General features: G+C 44.4%; 1 protein-coding gene across 1 annotated transcript; it reads right to left on the bottom strand.

Annotated features, from left to right (window-relative positions):
* Positions 1-698: 698 nt before the first annotated feature.
* SMTNL1 (smoothelin like 1) lies at positions 699-16,844 on the bottom strand. The gene is made up of 8 exons (XM_044680326.1): positions 16,683-16,844; positions 8,735-9,462; positions 8,379-8,508; positions 8,224-8,254; positions 6,839-6,997; positions 5,735-5,849; positions 5,330-5,481; positions 699-1,081 (listed from the first exon to the last, which is right to left on the bottom strand). The coding sequence occupies exons 2-8, from the start codon at positions 9,458-9,460 to the stop codon at positions 937-939; spliced, it is 1,458 nt and encodes a 485-aa protein (XP_044536261.1). The 5' UTR covers positions 9,461-9,462; positions 16,683-16,844; the 3' UTR covers positions 699-936.
* Positions 16,845-20,322: the final 3,478 nt, after the last annotated feature.

Here is a 20,322-nt window from a genome sequence, read left to right as displayed (position 1 = left end):
CGTTTCATTCTAAGTTTGCATTTCATGAGAACCCTCCAGCTTTTTCAGATGGTGAGTGAATGAATGGATGATCAAATGAATGAATGGACAAACTGCCCCGAAGGATGTTTACCATGGTCAGAGATGTAGCTTAAGTTGCAGCCATCATCCAACCCATTTCCAACCTGGATCCTCTTGTGATTATATTTGAGTTGTCACCAATGGCCAGAATTTCAAGCCCAGCCTGGTTTGTAACAGGCATAATGGTGTCCCAGAGACAAAGAATTAAAAGTGGAATCACAGGAAATGGGTTCAAATTTTGACCTTGCTTCTTCCTACTCTACAGCCTTGGCTAAGTTACTTGGCTTCTCTGGGGTTCCTCACCTGGAAAACAGATACTGGATAACACTAGGTATCTTCTAAGCTTCTTCTTCTGCTTCTTTCATGCATGGTCCCTACAGGTTCTAATGTCTATGGATTATGATTCTGTGAAAGAGCAGGAAGTTGAAAGACAGAAGATCTGGGTTCTCATTCCAGTCCTGTCCTCAAATGAGTTGCATGACTTTGGTGAAGTCATTTGACCCTTAGTGATGCCTGGTTCCTCATCTATAAATTGAGAATGATAATATCTATCTATTCCAGGGACCTCCCAGGATTTGTGTGAGGATGGAAGAGGAGGAGATCGAGGCAATTTGAGACATTAAGAAGCAGACAGGAAGGAGTGTTCTCAGGAAAGTTTCTTTGGCTATTCCTTATCTTGGGGTAGGGTGCCTGGGGACTGGGGGCATGGACCCTAGAAGCCCCAGGATGTCACTGTGCTGCCCCATATGCCTCTGTCCTCCCTGTGTCTTTAGTCACCTCCTAAATAACTGAGGGATGCCAAAGAGCAAGAGGAAGTCCCATTAGCATCAACCAGATGTCCTTATGGGCTGCTCCTGCCACGGACTCTCATGTTCTTTACTTCTTCTTGGTTTTCACCAGTCCCTTTTGCACAAGGCTGCGGTACAACTCCTGGATGTAGGTGTAGACACATTTGGAGTCAGGGACGCTCAGCCGGACCATGTCATCTACTTCCAGCAGTTGGGCACAGTCAGCTAGATTCCTGAGGATGGGAAGGGGATGAGATTCAGTAGAGGATAAGAGTTGCAGAACAGAATGCACTGGTCAGCAGAGGACTCGGGCTCAAATGCCAGTTCCCTTCCTCATTTATTTGCTGTGGGACCTTAGGACCCACTTCTTTGGGCCTTCATTCTCTCCACTGGAAAATGAGGAGGTTAGACTGGATGATACTCAGGGTGCTTTCTAGGTCTGGGTCCTACGATAAGGCATTATGCATCATTCGGATCACCTACAGAATATATGCCAGTGACTGTGCATGGGGAGAGAGAGGGGAGAGAGACACACAGAGAAACAGAGATTGATAGAGACAGAGAGACAAAGAGAAGAGATAGAGGGGAGGGAGAGAGACAGAGATGGAGAGATGGAGAGAGAGAAAAGAAGGGGGGGGGGAGAGAAAGAGAGAGACCAAGAGAGAGAAAGAAAAAGAGAGAGAATGAACAATTCCAAGAACATCTCCTGTCTTTAGAAGAGTTCAATTCCTAAGGGTAGTAACATGAGGCTTTATTGGGTGTCTGGAATGTACAAAGGACTCAACAGAATGTCAGAGTTTGGGAGAGCTGTCGTCTAACGATTTTAATTGTGTTTTCCTTTGGAGGAGAATTTAATCAATGAACTAATACTACAAGTCTAAGAGATTATATAGGGTCTTGGGAAGGGTAAGCCTCATGGAAGAGGGAAGAAAATTGTATTTATTATTTATGGGCTGCTCTGAGTCCTTCATCTATTTTTTACAGGGCAAAAAGCTGTCCTGTACCACATATACACATTGTTGCCTTGAATGCTTGTATAGGAGCATTTTACCTACATCAAAGGAGAGGAAGACAAAAGCTGTACTTGAGTTATATTCTGAGATTTTCCAGAGGCAACTCTGAGGAAAGATAATAGATTCCAAAGAGAATTTAATTGGGGGGAAGTAGGTGGTCTCCAAGTCCGCGTAAGCCCCCAGTTTGACATCCTGATGTCCTTCATAGTTGTCAGCAAACTCTCCCCTTGATTTTCACTCAAAGCCCTCTAGTCAATCCTCTAGAACATCAACTCTTCTGACCCTGTTTGATGACACAGCCACACAGTGGGACAGCAATTTTGAAGCCAGAAGCTCACAGTTCAAATCTGGACTTTGACCCTTAGGAGATGTGAGACTTTTCACAAGATTTGACCTCTCTTACTCTCAATTTTCTCATATGTACAAAGACGATAAAGCTTTTACTATTAATCTTAAGTGAATATTAAGTGGATGAACTAAGATAGTATATATAAAAGGCTTTGTAGACCTTACATATATTTCATATGTATAAATACTATACACACAGGTGCATATCACACACATGATGGGCATACATGTCACATACAATATATATAAATCACATACACGTATGATACTGTTGTTTTCTCCTTGAAGGAAATTCACATCTAAGATCTAAGGCTATACCTAGGAATGGGACTCAGATGCTCTGATTCAGGATCCCCACATACCCTGGGGCAGAAGGGAGGAGGCACACAGCTTTGACTTTTTGCCCAGAGGTGCTTAGCACTAGCTAATAGTAATAGCACCAGCTAATATTTATACTGGGTGTCTCCAAAGTCTCCAGCTTAAATAACTTAAAGCTTCACTAATTCTTTTAAAAAATACTTCCTTTCTGACTTAGTAACAACTCTAAGATGGAAGGGCAAGGGCTAGGCAAATGAGGTTCAGTGACTTGCCCAAGGTCATCCAGCTAGGAAGCTTGAACCTGGAGCCCAGGACCTCCTGACTCCAGGCCTAGAGCTCCATCCTCTGTGGTGCCTATCTGCTCCTTCACTGAGTCTTTTGTGACATTCTGTTTAGGTTTTACAGTTTGCAAAACACTTTACCTATATTTGCTCATTTGATCCCTACAAGGACTGGATGAAGTAGATGCTATTAAATGGCTCTTAAAAAGCTGAGGCTAAAAAAAATAAAATGACTTGACTAAGGTCTCATATTTACTGGCTATCTGAGAAAAAACTTGAATTCAGAGCTTCCTGATGCTAAGTCCTCCATGCTATCTATTGCACCAAACTGCCAACGAGGAATTCACATGTGATGCTTTGATGTGTGCCCCCTTGTCTACTGTCCTCTGGGAGAAAAGAGGGCCCTGCTGAAAATGCTCTTTGGGGGACAAGCCAGCTGGACTAAATTTCCAACTTGGAACCTTGACTCCAAGAATGCCTCACATCAGGGGTATGGAAGGATTTCAAAGAAGGAGACAAAAAAACTCCTATCCCTCTGGTGTCTTATTTCTTGGGCATAAAGATTTCTCACCAAACTGGAGAGGGCATCAGACAGCATCTCAGTCTTACCCAAGATCGGGAATGGGTGGGACTGATGATGGGGGAGGCAGTTCCTGAGCTTTAATGACTCTCTTAAGGCTTTTTAGATTCTCTCACTCGTCAGACATGGTTTGGGAAAATTTTTCACATCATCTTGGCCAGGGTTGGCCCTCTGGCCTTATTGGGAAGAGACTTCCAAAAACATATCCTGTTAGAACTAGAAGAAAGATGAGCACATGAAATGTTAGAATTGGAAAGGACTCAGGAACACAGAGCACAGAATGTTAGACTTGGAATAGGCTTTCGAACATAGAAGGGACATCATTACACAGAGTGTTAGAGCTCTAAAGAACCTTAGAATGCAGAATGTTAGAAAGGACTTTGGAACATGGACCATAGAATGTTAGACCTAGAAGAGACTTTGGAACATAGAAGGAACATCATTACACAGAATGTGAGAGCTGTAAAGAACCTTAGAATCCAGAATCCAGAAGGTTAGAAAGGATCTTGGAACGTAGACCATAGAATGTTAGACCTAGAAGAGACTTTGGAACATAGAAGGGACATCATTACACAGAAAGCTAGAGCTGTAAAGAACCTTAGAATCCAGAATCCAGAAGGTTAGAAAGGATCTTGGAACATAGACCATAGAATGTTAGACCTAGAAGAGACTTTGGAACATAGAAGGAACATCATTACACAGAATGTTAGAGCTCTAAGGAACCTTAGAATGCAGAATGTTAGAAAGGTCTTTGGAACATAGACCATAGAATGTTAGACCTAGAAGAGACTTTGGAACATAGAAGGAACATCATTACACAGAAAGCTAGAGCTGAAAAGAACCTTAGAATCCAGAATCCAGAAGGTTAGAAAGGACCTTGGAACACGGACCATAGGATGTTTGAGCTAGTAGGGAACTTAGAACACAGTGTTAAATTGGTGACAGAGAAGTTGATGTGTAACTGTGACTAATGTCCTGGGATTGATCTTGGAGACAGTTAGCCTGCTATGAGTGTCATTGTTCCTGAAATGATTCTTGGTGGCAAGAATGGAGATTTCCACATGGCAGAACACCCAATTGGACATCTAGCTCTGAAATGGTTGTTAGAACAAGATGAAAAAAATGAAGGAAAATGGAAGAGAAGGGTCTTTTGCAAAAATATTGGTAGAGCATGTTGGTGTCAAGAAATCAAAGTCTGAGGTTGGGGTTAACTGGGCATCTCCTCCTCCAAAGCTCTGATCCAGAAATGGCAAATGAAGTTAACTCTGGGCTGAAGAGCTTCATCCCCACTTTGGAAAAAGAGGAAAATACCAGCAAAGGCATCACTGCTTCACTTGAGAAAGTAAGAGCTCAGGTGAAAAATAGTAACCAAGACTATGATTGAATCGCTTTTCCTGGGGATTCAGGTGACCATGCTAGTTTATTCTTTGGCGGGGGGAGCCTTTTATATGATATATGCATATGTGTAGATATTTAAATCCTTTTTGGAGCAGTATCTATTTCTAAAATAAATAGTTTCTAAATTAAAAACAAAACACCACGAACACCAACAGAACTGGCCAAGTCCTGAGATACCATACTATAGTGACCTTGTAAAAGTCACAGTACTTTAAGGTTTGCAAAGTACTTCCTATACACATTTCTTATTGGAGCCTCACAGTAAACCTGTCACATGGGCACTCCAGGTATTATTATCCCCATTTAACAAAAAAGTAAACTAAGTCTCAGAAATGTTAACTGACTTACCCATGGTCACCCAGCTAGTAAGTCTTAGAGGTGGGATCTGAGTACTGTTGTCCCTGGGTCCAAGGACAACATTCTGTCTATTGAACCATTCTTCAGATGAGGAAACAGAGGCCCAGAGAACCCCCACCACTCCTTGACTTGGCATCCTCCCAATTGGGCAAAGAAACCCCATCATTTTAGAGTTCTCTGACTCACTCGGCAGTGGAGAAGGCCAGGGTGAAGTTCTCTCGGCGCTGCTTGGGATCGAGGGCGCTGTAGTCAAAGGCATCAGGGAAGAATTTGTGGATGAGAGCGCAGAAGGCCATCCCGCTGCTCCAGCTGGAGGAGAAGTTCTGGATGTCCACGTGCTAAGGAAATGAGAAGTTGGCTTATGTTGAATCTCTTGCCCTAGGCTCCTTGCTGGCTTCAGAGAGGAAGGACTGGAGAAAGGATGTTTCTGAGTTCTTCTGCCCCCCATCTTCTAGGTTCTTCTCTTTGCCTTTAAGTCTCACCTGCATGTGCAGAAGCCCCCCTGGAGAAGGGGCTCCCCTAGTCCTCCCTGCCCCCCTCCCTGGGAATCACAAGCCCCAGCCTTTCCCCTGTACCCGTTCCGGCTCCCACCTCATATTTTCGGGTCATGGCTCGACACCATTCAAGCAGCATGTTCCTGACGCTGCCCACAGCTGCCCCTGCTGCCTTGGCATTCCGGAAAAGGGGGGCAGCGCCTGTTGCTGCCCTGTTTGGGAAATAGAAGGGTTGAGGCCAAAGAAGTGATCAAAGATCAGAGAATAGTCAAACTGAGAGGGACCTTAGAGACCATCTAGTCCTAGCATCGAGGCGGCCCTGTGGATAAAGTGCTGGGCCTGTAGTCAGGAAGACTCATCTTCCTGAGTTAAAATCTGACCTCGGAACCCTGGACAAGTCACTTAACCCTGTTTGCCTCATTTTTCTCAGCTGTAAAATATATCTTTGCCTCCAAAAAATCCAAAAACTGGATCACAAAGAGTTGGGTACAACTGAACAACCAACGGGGAGGCCACCCACTCTTTCCCATTTTACAGATGAACAAAATGAGGTCCTGCAAAGTGAAATGTTTTCCCCAGGATTACGCAGCAAATAATAACAACATTTATAGGAGTACTTTGAGAATTACAAAAGGATTTTACATCTATTCTCTCATTTGATCTTTACAAGAGCCCAGAGAAGGAGATACTGTTATCTCCATTTTACAGAGGAAGAAACTGAGATGGAGAAAGATTAAGGGACTTTCCCAAAGATCATATAGCTACCAAATAACTGAGGCAAGACTTGAACTCGGGTTCTTACTCCAAGCTCATCATTCTTTCTTCTGGGTCAGTAGCTGCTGAGCAGGTGTGGGAATAGGATTCAAGGGCACCATTTGCGACTCAAAATCAGGGCTATTTTTCTTCTACCACCTTGCCCCCTGCCCTTTGTTCTAGAGAGGGAAAACTGAGGCAGAGGGAAGAGATAGCCTGGCTCAGGTCTTCTGGTGGTAGAGTTGGGACTAGAACCTGTCTCTCTTGATTCTATTTGTATTAGACAGCTTCCAGCTGTCCCTCTCCTTTCAGCCTGGACTCCATTTCCCCTTCCATCAGTACAAATCCTGGCCCCTGCTAGAAAACCCTGAAAGAAGGTATTTTTAAAGGTTTGCTCTTTGCCTTGGACTCACCCAGCCTCCATGGCTCCCATATCCCTGCTCCTTACCCACCAAACTTGTCCACGATGGCTTTTCGGTTCTGAGCCCTGGGTCCTCGGGGTCGAGTTGGAGCAGAGGCTCTGGGTTCTGATGGCTTCTCCTTCTTTTTCTCCTCAGAAGGAGAGGGACCTGTGGGACTCTGGGGGACATCGCTGGGGGAGGAGTCACTAGGGACAGAAGGAAGTCAAGAGGGAGGTCCAGAAGGACTGGACCCTGCCAGCTGGGGGGTGAGGTGGGGTGGGATAGCTCTATGAGCATTGGCTCTGCTTTTGGTGTAGGGGAAGCTTTGAAAAAAATCAATCACTAAAAAGTTATTAATTACCTCCTATGGGCCAGGCATGGCACTTGGTATGGGGGTTATGAAGACAGAGGTGAAGTTGTCCCTGGCCTCCCGGAGCTTATAGTCTATGTCAGTGATGGTGAACCTTTTAGAGACCAAGAGCCCAAAAGACAACCCTCACACTGCATGTGCGCCGCCCCCTTACCCCAGACAGGGGAGGGAGGAAGCACTCCCATTGGGCTGCTGGGCAGAGGGGCCAGTGATGGGAGAAATGTCCTCAGGTGCGTGGAGAGCAGGAAGGGAGCAGCCCCTTCCAGCACACTCCAGCACTTGTGCCATAGGTTCACCAGCACAGGCGTGAACACCCTTGACACTCTAGTGAAACTTCTTATTGCTCCCTAAACTCAACATTACATATTCTGCTTCCAGGGCACAGACTGATTTTTACCTGCTTTTGTATCCCTAGCACTTAGCACAGTGCCTGGCACATAGCAGGTACTTAATATATGTTGATTGACTGATAGTCTGTCTTCCTTTCCCCCTTAGTGGGAATGCTCTCCCTTTTAAGTTTTGCTGCTTAGAATCCCTAGCTCCCTTCAAGACTCAGCTCAGAGTTCAGATGACTCAAATTCTTTTGGAATCTCTCTTTCCCTCCTCCTTAAATAATCATGCATACTTACCTATTTGCACTGATGTATCCTGTTTCTCCCCCTTCCCAGAAGAAGACATAAGCTCCATGAGGGCAGGGACTAGTTTGGGTTTGTCTTTGTATCCTCAGGGCCCAATAAATGCTTGGCATATAATAATGGGCACTTAATGAATGCCGATGGATTCAGTTGGGACTTCTGAGCCCTCATTTAGAAAATACCCTCATATCCAAGTGGAAAATAGTCTAAACCAGTTCAAAGGCGTTAGGTAGCATTAGGGATTCAGGAATACTGTGTGATTGGCAGTGGAGGAATGCTTAGACAGTGTTGGCCTGGAGGATGGGCAACAGAGGAGGCCTGATGGACTTAGCTGGAGACTGAGGGCTGACTTAAAAAGAGAAAGTGAGAGAATGGGGCTAGAGGTTGGGGAGAGTCTTGAGTGGGGAACCCCAAGACTCAGTCTTACCTGGCTGTTGGGCTGTCTGGACCAATGGTATCTGGAGAGAAATAAAAGGAGGCACCTATGGCTGTTGGAGATGTGCTTCCTTTCCCCCTTCTTTCTACCATTACATTCCCCCTGCACCCCAACTTTGCCTTCCCCCATGCTACAGTTGCATTTACCTGGGCTGAGGTCCTGTCCCTCTCCTGTGGGGCTCTCTGGCCACTCCTCTGGGGAGCTGGGCATTGCTCCTGAGCCTTCTCCTTGTTCCTCAGCCTCATTGCCTGGCTCTCCATCAGTACCACCTACCTCCTGGAAGGGCACACACAGGCTCCTGTGGATCCCAGGCATGCACATGCATATGGGGAGTCAATTCCCAGGGAGCCACCCATTGCAAGTTGTCTAGGGGTGGAGGGAAGAAATTGTGTCCTCACTCCCCCATTGCCCTATAGATCATACCTCCCACTTTGTTGCTATGGGTGTATGGAAGGAGGAAAGGTTTAGAGACCCCCAACAAGGGAAAACTAGACTTCCTCACCTGGATGACCTGAGTGTCAGAAATGGTTTCTGCCACCAATTCTGAACAGGAAGTCTCCTTATGCCCCTTCTCAGATTCTTTTGTTGCCCCCTCTGTTGAATTACATTTGGTTTCTTCTTTATCATTCCCTTTCTTGGGTTCAGACTTGGCCTCCTCTTTCCTTTCAGCCTCTTCCTTGGGTTCAGACTTGGCCTCCTCTTTCCTATCAGTCTCTTCTTTGGGTTCAATCTTGGCTTCTCCTTTCTCATTAGCCTCTTCCTTGGGTTCAGATTTGGCCTCCCCTTTCCCATCAGCCTCTTCTTTGGGTTCAGTCTTGTCTTCTCCTTTCTCATTAGCCTCTTCCTTGGGTTCAGACTTGGCCTCCTCTTTCCCATTAGCATCTTTTCTCAAACCGGACTTGGCCTCTTCTTCCTCATCTGCCTTTCCCTGAGCTACAGGTTTGGTCTCCTCTTTTTCATCACCTTCCTTCTTGGGATCAGACTTAGCTTTTGGGTCAGCCTCTATCTTGGACTTAGACTTGGCTTCCTCTGTTATATTCTCTTCCTTCTTGGGTTCAGCCTTCGTCGTGTCTGCAGATTCCTTATTGGACATCTTCTGGGCCATGTCTTTGGCTAACTCCTCCTCTGTGGAGCATCCAGTCCCCTCAGGTCCAGAATTGTTTGCTGTCTGGTTTGGGGTAGAGGGAGTGGTCCCATCCTGAAGGGGCTTCTCCTTTTCCTGTTCCATCTCTAGAAGGAGATGACATTCATTAGGATTTGACTCTTCGCCAAGCCTTGCCACAGAGCAAGGAGAAAGAATATATTTATTAGACACTTACTGTATGTAAAGTCCAGGGAAGATGTTGGGAAAGATACAAAGTTTAAATAATAATAGCTCACATTTACGAAGCACTTAAAGGTCTTGCCAAATGCATTTCCTATATTTATTTATTGCCTCATTTGATCTTCACAGCAACCCTGAGAAGGATGTGATATTATTTTCCCCTTTTGACAGATGAGGAAACTGAGGCTGGAAAGATGAAGGCATTTGCCCAGAGTCATACAGTTACTAAGTAATTTGAACTCAGAGTTTCCTTATTCCAAGTCAAGTGCTTTGGCACCTTTACCATCTAGTTGCCTCTGAGGGATGAAGAAACAAATCTTTTTGGACTTCCTATGAAGATGTGATGGGGGAGTGAGGACACAATTTCTTCCCTCCACCCCTATAATATACATGAATAATTATAATTAACAATAACCCAGTTGGTGCTCAGAAGAGGAGGTCTGGGGGGCTGGGAGGGGAGGGAAGGTGGCAAAGGGGTCAGGGACTACATCTGAGTTGAGTTTCAATGGATGAGAAGGTTTTCACCAGGCAGAAAGGAAGAGGGAGAAGAATGCTAGATTTGGAGTCCCAGGTCCTGAGTTTGAATCCTGGCTGTCTGAAATAAGTTCCGGGTCTCAGTTTCCTTTTTTATAAAAGGAACGGATTGGACTAGGGGATGACCTTTAAAGTCCATTTCAGCTTTCAGTCTGTGATTCTCTGAAGACATTCCAGGCATAGGGAACAGTTTGACCGAAGGTCCCGACAGGCAGGAAGGCACAGGGTATGTGGGCAGAGAGGGGATCATCAGGGGATCAAAGGATTTGGAACTGGAAGGGACCTCAGAGACCATCTAATCCAAGACTCTAAATTCTGCAGATGAGGAAACACTAGCTGAAGCTTGGTGTTATCGGGAGGAGGCAGAACACGAGATAAAACTAGAAAGGCAAGTCGCCAGCTTAGGTGTTTGTCCAGGGTACGTGTGTCAGGTGTGGCTTGGAAAAAAGGCTTTTCAACACACGACATATTTATTCTTTCCATCTGAAACTAGGGTTTGCTGGATCAGGCATCTATATTATAGTTAAGTTTAATTTCTTTGAGGAATAAAAATAGTGTCCTTTAAGAGGAGATCTTTGGGCAGCTAAGTGGCTCAGTGGATAGAGAGCCAGGCCTGGGGTAGGGAAGTCCTGGGTTCAAATCTGTCCTCAGACATTTCCTGGCTGTGAGACCCTGGGCAAGTCATTTAACCCCCATTGTCCAGCCCTTACTGCTTTTCTGCTTTGGAATCCATACTTAATATAGATTCTAGGAAACAAGGCAAGGGTTTAAAAAACAAGAGGAGATCTCCCAGAAATGGATCCTTTGAATTTTAAGACTGCTAGAGACTCACAGAAGAATAGCTAGCCTTTATAAAGGGCTTTGAGATTTGAAAAGTGCTTCCACATGTTGTCTCCTTTTATTCTCACACCAGCCTGGACAAGTGACCTTCATTTGTAAAAGGAATATCATTCCCTCTGGGCCACCCTAATGAAATGGGCTGCACAGGCTCATGGGTGCCACCTTGTTCGATGCCCTCAATGTCAAGCCAAAGAGTTTAAATTTTACTCAGTGGACCATAATAACAACTTGAAATTTTTCCCCCAGATCACACGGCGAGGTAAGCAGCACAGCATCATCGTTCCCATTTCAGAGAAAAGGAAACTGAGGCTCAGAGACTTGCAGCTAGAACTCTGGGGGCCCAGATCTAAACTCGAGTCTCTTCTCGATTATGGAACGGCAGAATGCAATCTTGGAGTTGGAAGGGATCTTGGAGGCTATGTGGCCCCACGAGAATCCTTTCTGCAATACATGTGGCAAGCAGTTATCTAGGTTTTTCTTCTGTACTTCCAGTGTGGAGAAACCCATTCTCTCTCAAGGCAGACCACTCCATTTGGGGACAGCTCCACTTGGTGGGGAGTTTTTCCTTACATTAAGCTAAATTCTGACTGGTGGCATAGCAGATAGAGTGTGGGCCTTGGAATCAGACAGACCCCAGATGAATTTAAATCCTGACTCAGATTCTTACTAGCTGTGTGGTCCTGGACAGATCACTTAACCTCCCTGCCTCAGTTTCCTCACTTGTAAAAATAGGGATAATAACAGTACCTGCCTCCCAGGGTTGTTGTGAAGATCAATTAAAGTGCCGGCACATAGTAGGTGCTGTATATACTGCTTATTCCCTTCTTTTCCCTTGTGAGGATTAAAGGGCATAACATATGGAAAGTGTTTGGTCGAGAGATATAACGATATAATAACTGACATTTATAGAGCACTTACTATGTGCCAGGCTCTGTGCTAAGCACTTTACAATTATTGTCTCATTTGATCCTTGCAACAAGCCTGGGAGGGAGGTGCTGTTATTATTTTCATTTTACAGATGAGAAAACTGAGGCAAACAGGGACTCATCTAGGGTCACGCAGCTCGTAAGTGTTAGAGGCCAGATTTGAATTCAACACACACACACACACACTTTATTCTAGCTCTGTCCAACTTCCAGTGCTCTGGACAGGGCTAATGAGAACCTCCTAGTTAGACTTGCTGGCCACAGTTGATCAGGAGGATCATATTTCCCTTGTAAAGGACACACGTTTTCCTCCTTTAAGTTCTCCAGGCGTCAGCCTAGCCGTGAGGTTAGGGCAGCACTACAAGACAAGGTAGGGGATCTCTACAATGAAGCTGAGTCCTCTGGACTCAGGGTGCGCCAGGCATATACTTACTGTGGTGTGTCTACACCTGGAGGGATGCCAGGGACAGTCTCTCCAGTCCCTTGCCCCCTTGAGGGTCAGGTTACAAAGAAAACAACTCTCAAACAGGGTCCCTCATGGTGACTCAGGCAGGAGGAGGGACAGGCAATCCTGTCACTGTTTAAAAATACTCCCTGACCTTTGCAAAGTTATCTCCTGAGCTGATAGCATTCGGGGCACCTGGATGTATCTATGGGCATGGGGGTGGGAACCAAGAAAAGAGGCAGACAGGGGAACGAGGAATCACCACTCCGGTCTTTGCTGCATGGGACCGAAGATGGAGGACCACAAGGGACCTCAGAGGCCTTCTAGGTGAACCCTCAAAGTTTAGAGATGAGAAAACAGGCTCAGGGAGTTGAAGTCATTTGCTAAGGTCACTCAGTGGGATAATTGGGATTTGAACCCAAGTCTTCTCTTCAGAATCCAGACCTTTTCCTGCTTTTCTTGTTTCCATATAAGGATGAGACCCTTGCACCCCATTAGTCTTAGCCATCACTTCTGGGATATTAGTAGCCAAAGATGTTTCCCGTCTCCTTTTTTTTTAAAAAAAACCCTTAACTTCTGTGTATTGGCTCATAAGTAGAAGAGTAGTAAGGGTGGGCAATGGGGGTCAAGTGACTTGTCCAGGGTCACATAGCTGGGAAGTGTCTGAGCCCGGATTTGAACTTAGGACCTCCCATCTCTAGGCCTGACTCTCAATCCACTGAGCTTGGATTAGCCATCACTTCTGGGATATTAGTAGCCAAAGATGTTTCCCGTCTCCTTGAAGGAGGCTAGGGCATTTTCCAGCTGCTTCCTGTCTCTCTCCAGATGATCTACCTTGTCCCTCCCCTCACCAGCCCTTGGTGGTTTTTACTCAATGTTGCTTGCCAATAGCCTACTTCCCGCTGCCTCCTGTCTATTCGATAATGGAGGTTGCCTGATCCAAAAAAAGCAGAGAATGGGGAGTCAGGAGATGTCATCACTAGTTCCAGCTTTGCCACTAATTAATGGCGTGACGTTGGCCATCTTATTTCTCCTTTTTGAGCATCTGCTTTCTCATCTGTAAAATGAAGAACTGGACTTGATTACTTTTAATTCAGAAGTTTTTAATATGGGGTTCTGGTGCCCCTTTCCCCAAAGGGGGTCCATGCATAGATTTCACAAGATCTGTGAAACTGGATGGGAAGCAAATACACCTTTATCTTTGTGAACTTCTAAATGAAATGAGTATTTCCTTGAACTATAAATGGAGGTTATAAATCATTATTCTGGGAAGGGGTTCTCGGACTTTCCTAGACTGACAAAGGGGTCTGTGATGCCCAAAATGGTTGAGAATCTCTCCTCTAATCCCTGTTCAGGTATAATATGATATCTTATGTTCTCATGTCTCTCCCAGTTGTGACATTCCATATCCCAAAGTCTCTTCTAGCTCTGTCGTTGAGTTCCCTCTAGGCTCTACCATTTTCTCTTCTAAGGTTCTCTTGGCTCTGATAGTTTACGTTCTAAGCAAGTTCCCTTCCAGCTGTGGAATTCTAAACTTCTACCTTGAGAGGTCCTACTATGTTCTAGGCATCATAGGGATGTATGAAAAAGCATAGGACTTAGTCTCTGCCCTCAAGGAGCTCATAGTCCAGGTGGAAGATAGGACATGTATATGACATGATCATGATAGTATTCAGTGATAAGAATCATTACATGCCATCGCTGAGAAATCCATGCAAAATAAATCAATGCCAGGCATTTTCCCAGGATACATCTGGGTGGTGCATTTGCTCTTTTCTAATCCATCCCATCTGTTCAGCTCAATCACTCTTACCCCTCTAATCACACTATGCACTCCTCTATAAAGATTGCATACTCACATATACTTAGCCATTTCCACCAGTGATCTCAGATACCTCAGATGGAAGAGACCCTGCATTCTCTAAGCCTCCGACAAGAGTCTCCAAAGCTCATGGAACCCAAATGTTCACGAATGACAGAATCTAAGTGTTAGAAAGGAGCAGCCCATCCTCTAGTTGGTCAGGAAGCCCCTTCTGCAGTATCCCCAAGTTTTTTCTTGAAGCCTCTGGTGGTAGGGAACCCACCACACTCCCTTCTAGTTTGGGACAGCTCTAACTGGCGGATGTTTTCAGTACTGAAATCAAAATCTGCTTTCCCATAACTTCTATGTACTAATTCTTTCTGCTCTCCCAGGACCATATAGAACAAGTTGAATTCTTCTTCCATGGGACAGCCCCTCAAATCCTTAAGGAATGGTTATTATGTCCCTATTGAGCCTTCTAAGCTAAGTCTTCCCATTCTTATTTATATGGCATAATCTTTAAATGGCTAAATCCCAGTCCCCTCACCATCCTGGTTGCCCTCTTCTGGATGCACTCCAAGTGGTCAATTACATCTTAAAATGTGATGCCCACAATTGAACACACCATTCTATATGTGGTCAAGCTAAGGTAGATGACAAAGGAGTCTGTGTTCTGGACATTAGGTCTCTCTTAATGTAGCCTAAGATTGCATCAGCTATTCTTGGCCGCCATATTGCAGTGTTGACTCATATTGAGCCTGTGGTATATGATCTATTTTGTATTAACCCCTGGTCAACCACATCTCCCCCGTCTTCAAACCACGGAGTTGATTTCTTAAATCTAATTATAGAACTTTAGATTTAGAATATTAGAATATGGAATTCTTAGAATTAGAATATAAAATTATATAACTATAGAATATTTATAGATAATATAATAAATTAGAATATAGAATATTAGATTCAGCTCATGATTCTAGTTCATCAAGGTTTTTGCTTCCTTGGTCTCTTTTTTTCTAAACCCTTCTCTTTTTTCTTAGAATCAATCCTCTGTATTGGTTTCAAGGCAGAAGAGCAGTAAGGGCTAGGCAATGGGGGTTAAGTGACTTTCCCAGGGTCACACAGCTAGGAAGTGTCTGAGGACAGCTTTGAATCTAGGACCTCCTATCCACTGGGCCACCTAGTTGTCCCCTCTTCTTGGTCTTTAATCCTGACTCCATCATCCACTAGAATAGTTTGGATCTGGTGATCAGTCAATCCATAAATATTTATTATTGTACTAGGCACTAGAGATATAAGTACAAAGAACAAAGCAATCCTGACTTAAACACTTACATTCTGATGAGGGAGACAAAAAGGACATATATAAATATATATGATGCCACTATAACATTAACAAATACAAATATCTACAAAGTACTTGAATACAAGGTAATTAGAGAGAGGGGGACTCCTTATGTCTGCTCTCTGGGGATTACTAGCACAGTTAAGAATAAAGAGTATCATCCTCAGATTGGTTACAGGTTAGTTGATCTTTTTGACCACCATATTTCTCAAAGATCATCTACCCAGTCATAGAAGGTAACAAGTTACTCCAGTGAAAGGAGTTTTATCCACAGGGATAAAACTGAAAATGCTTGGGGACGCACATAGAGACATAGAACGCCAATAGCCCTACATCCTTCTCCATGCCCATTCGCAGGCCCACATTTAGTGACCTTCCTTCCTCATCCTCCTTAGCTTTGCCCACAGACCGACAAAGATCATGACAAAGACTGATCATGACTGCAAGAAGTATCGAGGATGTACTGGCAAAACTGTGACATACAATGGTGAGGGTCCCTGTAAGCACCTAGGTCCCCTGAGGCCCTGCCATTTCTCCAGTCCAGGATAAGAAGTAGAGTTTGTAGCTGGGACTAGATTTAGAAATAAAAGGGCTAGAGATGACTTCATATTTTCTTTCATCCCTGGGTCCTTTGGATTTCAGCTAAACACATCCATGATCCAGCTTCCTTGGAAGAACCCTGGGGGAATGAAAGAATTCCAAGGTGTCTCAACCCAAGGTAGTACAGGCTATCCCCAAGGTTGTCTTAACATATGGATGGGGTGCAATCCCTCTCATCCAGTGTCTTCCAGTTGGAGGCTACCTTGGCCACAGATACTCTTCTTGACTGAGTCCACAGGTGAGTTTGCTTCAAGGATTTTCAGTGAGAACACAACTAGGACTTAGGGGCTCCTTGCATAACTTCTATATACTAGATGGCCAGCCTTTAGGTAACCCAGTGTCTCTAGACCATTGAATCTAGAGTCAGGGATGGGTTCCTGATTGTCCCAGTCTTGTCACTGGCTAGGTACATGTTTTTGCAACATTCGCTTCTCCATTGACCTCAGTTTTCCCTACTGTAAAATGAAAGATTTGGACTAGATGACCTCTGAGGTCCTCTCCACATATTTTTAATCTTATAACCAAGTCTGCTCTATCCCTGGACCGTGGGAAGTGAGAGGAAATTGGAGTAGAGGAAACAGGAAGAGAAGGATAGAGTAGGGAGCTGTGTGGAATGGGGCTGGTGTGCCTCCTACCTGCTGCTGCCCTAGTATGTGCCTCTGTCTGCTTCTTCCTTCCTTCCTTCCACCAGCTGTGCAGCCTCACTCTCTTCTCTTTAAGCCCATGCTGTCTCTTGCCCTTAATTCCGCCTGAGGAGTCCACCTCCTGCCTCCTCCGTCATCCTCCCCCAAGGACTCCAGCCAGCCAGAGCTCATTGTTTATGGCTCGGTTGGTACAACACCCGTCTAGGCGTAGAGGCTCATATTTCTAACAAGAGACTGACAGGTGGCATCTCTCAATCTCTCTTCCCCCTCCCTCAGGAAGCCCCTGCCCTCTACTCACCTTTCTGTGGGATCCTCTAGCCCAGAGCCTATTACCCCGCCCCCTTCCAGCCCTGACCAATCCCTCCAGTAGGTAACCAGAGATAGAAGGGCAGCTGCTTTGGATTCTGTAGGGAAGTCCCCCTTATTTTCCACTGGTCTCCCATCTCAAGAGACTCCTAGCTTCTCTTTCGTCCCAGATACTTCCCAGGTTTCCCCAAACTATTATCCCTTTCTCCTGCTCACATAGAAGGAGCTGCAGGAAGATAGATTAGGGGAGGGAGTTAGAAGGAGGAAGAGTCTTGCCAGCTTTGGGGATCACATTCTGGGAAATGATGAATAATATTAATAATAGTAACTGATCTATCTGTCTGTCTGTCTGTCTGTCCCCATCTCTCCATTTATCTCTCTCTCTTTCTCTGTATCTATCTGTCCCCATCTGTCTGTCTGTATCTCTCTCTATCTATGTATCTATGTATGTGTCTATCTATCTGTCTGTCTGTCCCCATCTCTCTCTCTCTCTCTCTCTCTCTCTCTCTGTATCTATCTGCCTGTCTGTCCCCATCTCTCCATCTATCTCTCTATCTCTCTATCTATCTGTCTGTCTATCTTTCTATAGATCTATGTATCTATCTATCTATCTATGTATCTATCTATCTTCACAGTCATCCTTTGTGATAAATAGAGTAGAGATTGGTTTCCTCATTTTACAAATAGGGAAATTGAGCCTCAGTAAGGAATAAATAATTTCTTCGAACCACAGAAGCTCAGAATTGAAAGGGACTTTTGAAGACCCACTAGTCCAACCAATAACCATGTTCCCATTGGTCCTTTTGCCAGTAGGACAAGAAGTCTTAATTGTCAGGTTCCTAGCAATTCATTTGTTTGGACATTTATGATATGGGTCCAGTCAATCCAGACTTATTACATATTACTCTCTTTCATATTCTTTTTACTCTAGCCAGACTGGCAGGCTTCGGTGTTCATCACCTACCTCTCTTCCTTTGTACAGGTTGTTGCCCCTGCCTAGAATGCCCCTCCCTTTCGCTTTCACCTTTTGGAACTCTAATTCCCTTCAAGACTCAGATCAAATGCTACTTTTCTCAGGAGACCATTCCAGATTTCCCCCTTTCCAACTGTTGTCATCATTTATTGTATATACAGCCTTTATTTACTCCTCAGTGAAACTGTATGCTACTTTAGGTCAGGGACAACCATCATTTTGTCTTTGTATTCTCAGTGCCTCTCACAGTGCCTGTCTGGCACATAGTAGGTGTGGAAGAAATTGCTGATTCATTGATTAAATGAAAGTCCTCTCTAAAACATCCCTAATAATTGATCATCCAATCTTTTCTTGAATCTCTCCAATGAAGCATTCTAGTTCATTTCTGCACAGATCTTTTTGTTAGAAAGTTTTTTTCAATTTTTTTAACCCCTTAACTTCTGTGTATTGGCTCCAAGGCAGAAGAGTGGTAAGGGTGGGCAATGGGGGTCAAGTGACTTGCCCAGAGCCACACAGCTGGGAGGAAGTGTCTGAGGCCGGATTTGAACCTAGGACCTCCAGTCTCTAGGCCTGACTCTCAATCCACTGAGCTACCCAGCTGCCCCCTTTTTCAATGTTTTGAGCTGAAATCCTTCCTTCACCTTCAAACTCCTCCTCTTGGCTCTGCCCTCTGGGGGCTAATCAGAACAAACCTAATCTCTCTTTCACATAGCCATTCAAATACTTGAAGAAAGCTGTCATGTCTCTCCTAAGTATTTTTTTTTCCAAGTTAAATATCCCCAATCCTTTTATTGGGCATGCTTTATGACTCCAATAGAAAGTTAGCTCCTGCTAGACAGATTTTTTTTTTTGGCCTTTGTATCTGCAGTGCAGAGCACAATGCCTTGCACATAGTAGGTGCTTTAAAATGTAGGTGAAATTTCAATTGAATTATTTATAGTCACCTCTGCATCTTAGACATCATCCAACGTGGAAAAAAAGCCCTTTCTAAAATGTGACCTCCCCTGGGCTACATAGCTAGGGAGTGATGGAGTCAAGACAAACTAAAGTGTTTTTGGTGAAGCAATCCATTGTGCTACTTCTACTCTGACCGAGAGGGGAGGAAGAGAAGGAAAGTGATTGGCTTGTAAGTTGATGCCCATGCCCCTTGCCAGCTCTGATGCTGGCTAACCCCATTGAACAGAAGACTAGAAACCACCTCTAGAAGGCTAAATATTTGTCCAAGCCCCTGTCCTCCAAGGATTATCATTTATGGTTTCTAGATCAAAAAGAGAGGTGTCATGGCTTGAAAGTCTTGGTTCAGTTCCTGCTTCTGCTATTCATTAGCTAGATGACTAGGGGTGTGCCACTGAACCTTTCTCCTAACCTCAAGTTAACTCTCTAAAATGATAAATTGCCATTGAGTTGTGATCTGAATAGGTTCCCAAAGGTCTGTGGTATTTTGACATTTTGAGGAAACTGGGGCTCCAGGAGATTAAGTAACTTGCCTGGGGTTATTATAGTTGAGAAGTGTCTGAACTGGCATCTGAACTGTTTCCTGCCTACAAGTCTTGTTGTCTTGGTTCTGCTGTGCTCCCAGACAGAAAGCTGTTCCATATGTCCTACACTTGCCTGCTGTCATTTAATCCCATTCTCTCTTGCTCTGCATTCATTGGATATGGAAAGTAACTGGCCACCATTTTCCCTTAAAAAACCCTATTGTATCTTCTTATTAAACCTAACACCAGCTTTCTCATCTTCTGGCTAAATACAATAGTTCCTTTTAGATCTAATTACTCAATTTTTTCATGATATTAATGGGGCTTTTTCTAGATTTCTAATTTTTCTTGGTGCTCTTTAAAATTCAGGGAACCAATTGAGGCAAATGTCTGGAGGAGGGAGCCTGTCAATGTTTCTTTGATCTTGGATGACTGTCCAGGCTCCTTTTCTCATATTTTGCCTGGGTTTCCTTCATCTAGGAGAGAACAATACTGGCCTCTGGTGAAATACAATGATAAAATTCCATTCTATGAAGGTAGTAAAGAAGATAGAAGAAACTTTGGCAGAGCCAGGTTGGGAGAATTCGCTGGGTAGAATTTGGACAAAGCACAGGATCAAATTACTGCCTAGTGGGAGCACCAAGGGCTGAAATTGGAGGAGGGTAAAACATTGGATTCCTAACTGGAAGACATGAATTTTGTCTGGCAAATCTCTTATTCTCTTTGAGTATCTATTTATTCCTCTCTAAAATAAGAGGATTGAGCTAAATTATTTCCAATATCTCTTCCACTTCTAAATATGTTCCTTCTTTCTTTTCCCTTCCTTCCTTTCTTCCTTTCTTCCTTCCTTCCTTCCCTCCTTCCTTTCTTCCTT

The sequence above is a fragment of the Gracilinanus agilis genome, chromosome 6 (assembly GCF_016433145.1).
Source record: "Gracilinanus agilis isolate LMUSP501 chromosome 6, AgileGrace, whole genome shotgun sequence".
Taxonomy (NCBI): Eukaryota; Metazoa; Chordata; class Mammalia; order Didelphimorphia; family Didelphidae; genus Gracilinanus; species Gracilinanus agilis.
Note: the sequence above shows the minus strand (reverse complement) of the source record. Positions and strands in the feature narration are given on the sequence as shown.

Bases quoted from the DNA above. Each gene is read 5' to 3' on its own strand.
- SMTNL1 (XM_044680326.1), bottom strand. From the start codon at position 9,460: ATGGAACAGGAAAAGGAGAAGCCCCTTCAGGATGGGACCACTCCCTCT. The intron at 5,850-6,838 runs GTAAGGAGCAGG...TTTCCCAAACAG, and splicing joins ATCGTGGACAAGTTTGGTGG to GGCAGCAACAGGCGCTGCCC. The intron at 5,482-5,734 runs GTGGGAGCCGGA...TCATTTCCTTAG, and splicing joins CCATGACCCGAAAATATGAG to CACGTGGACATCCAGAACTT.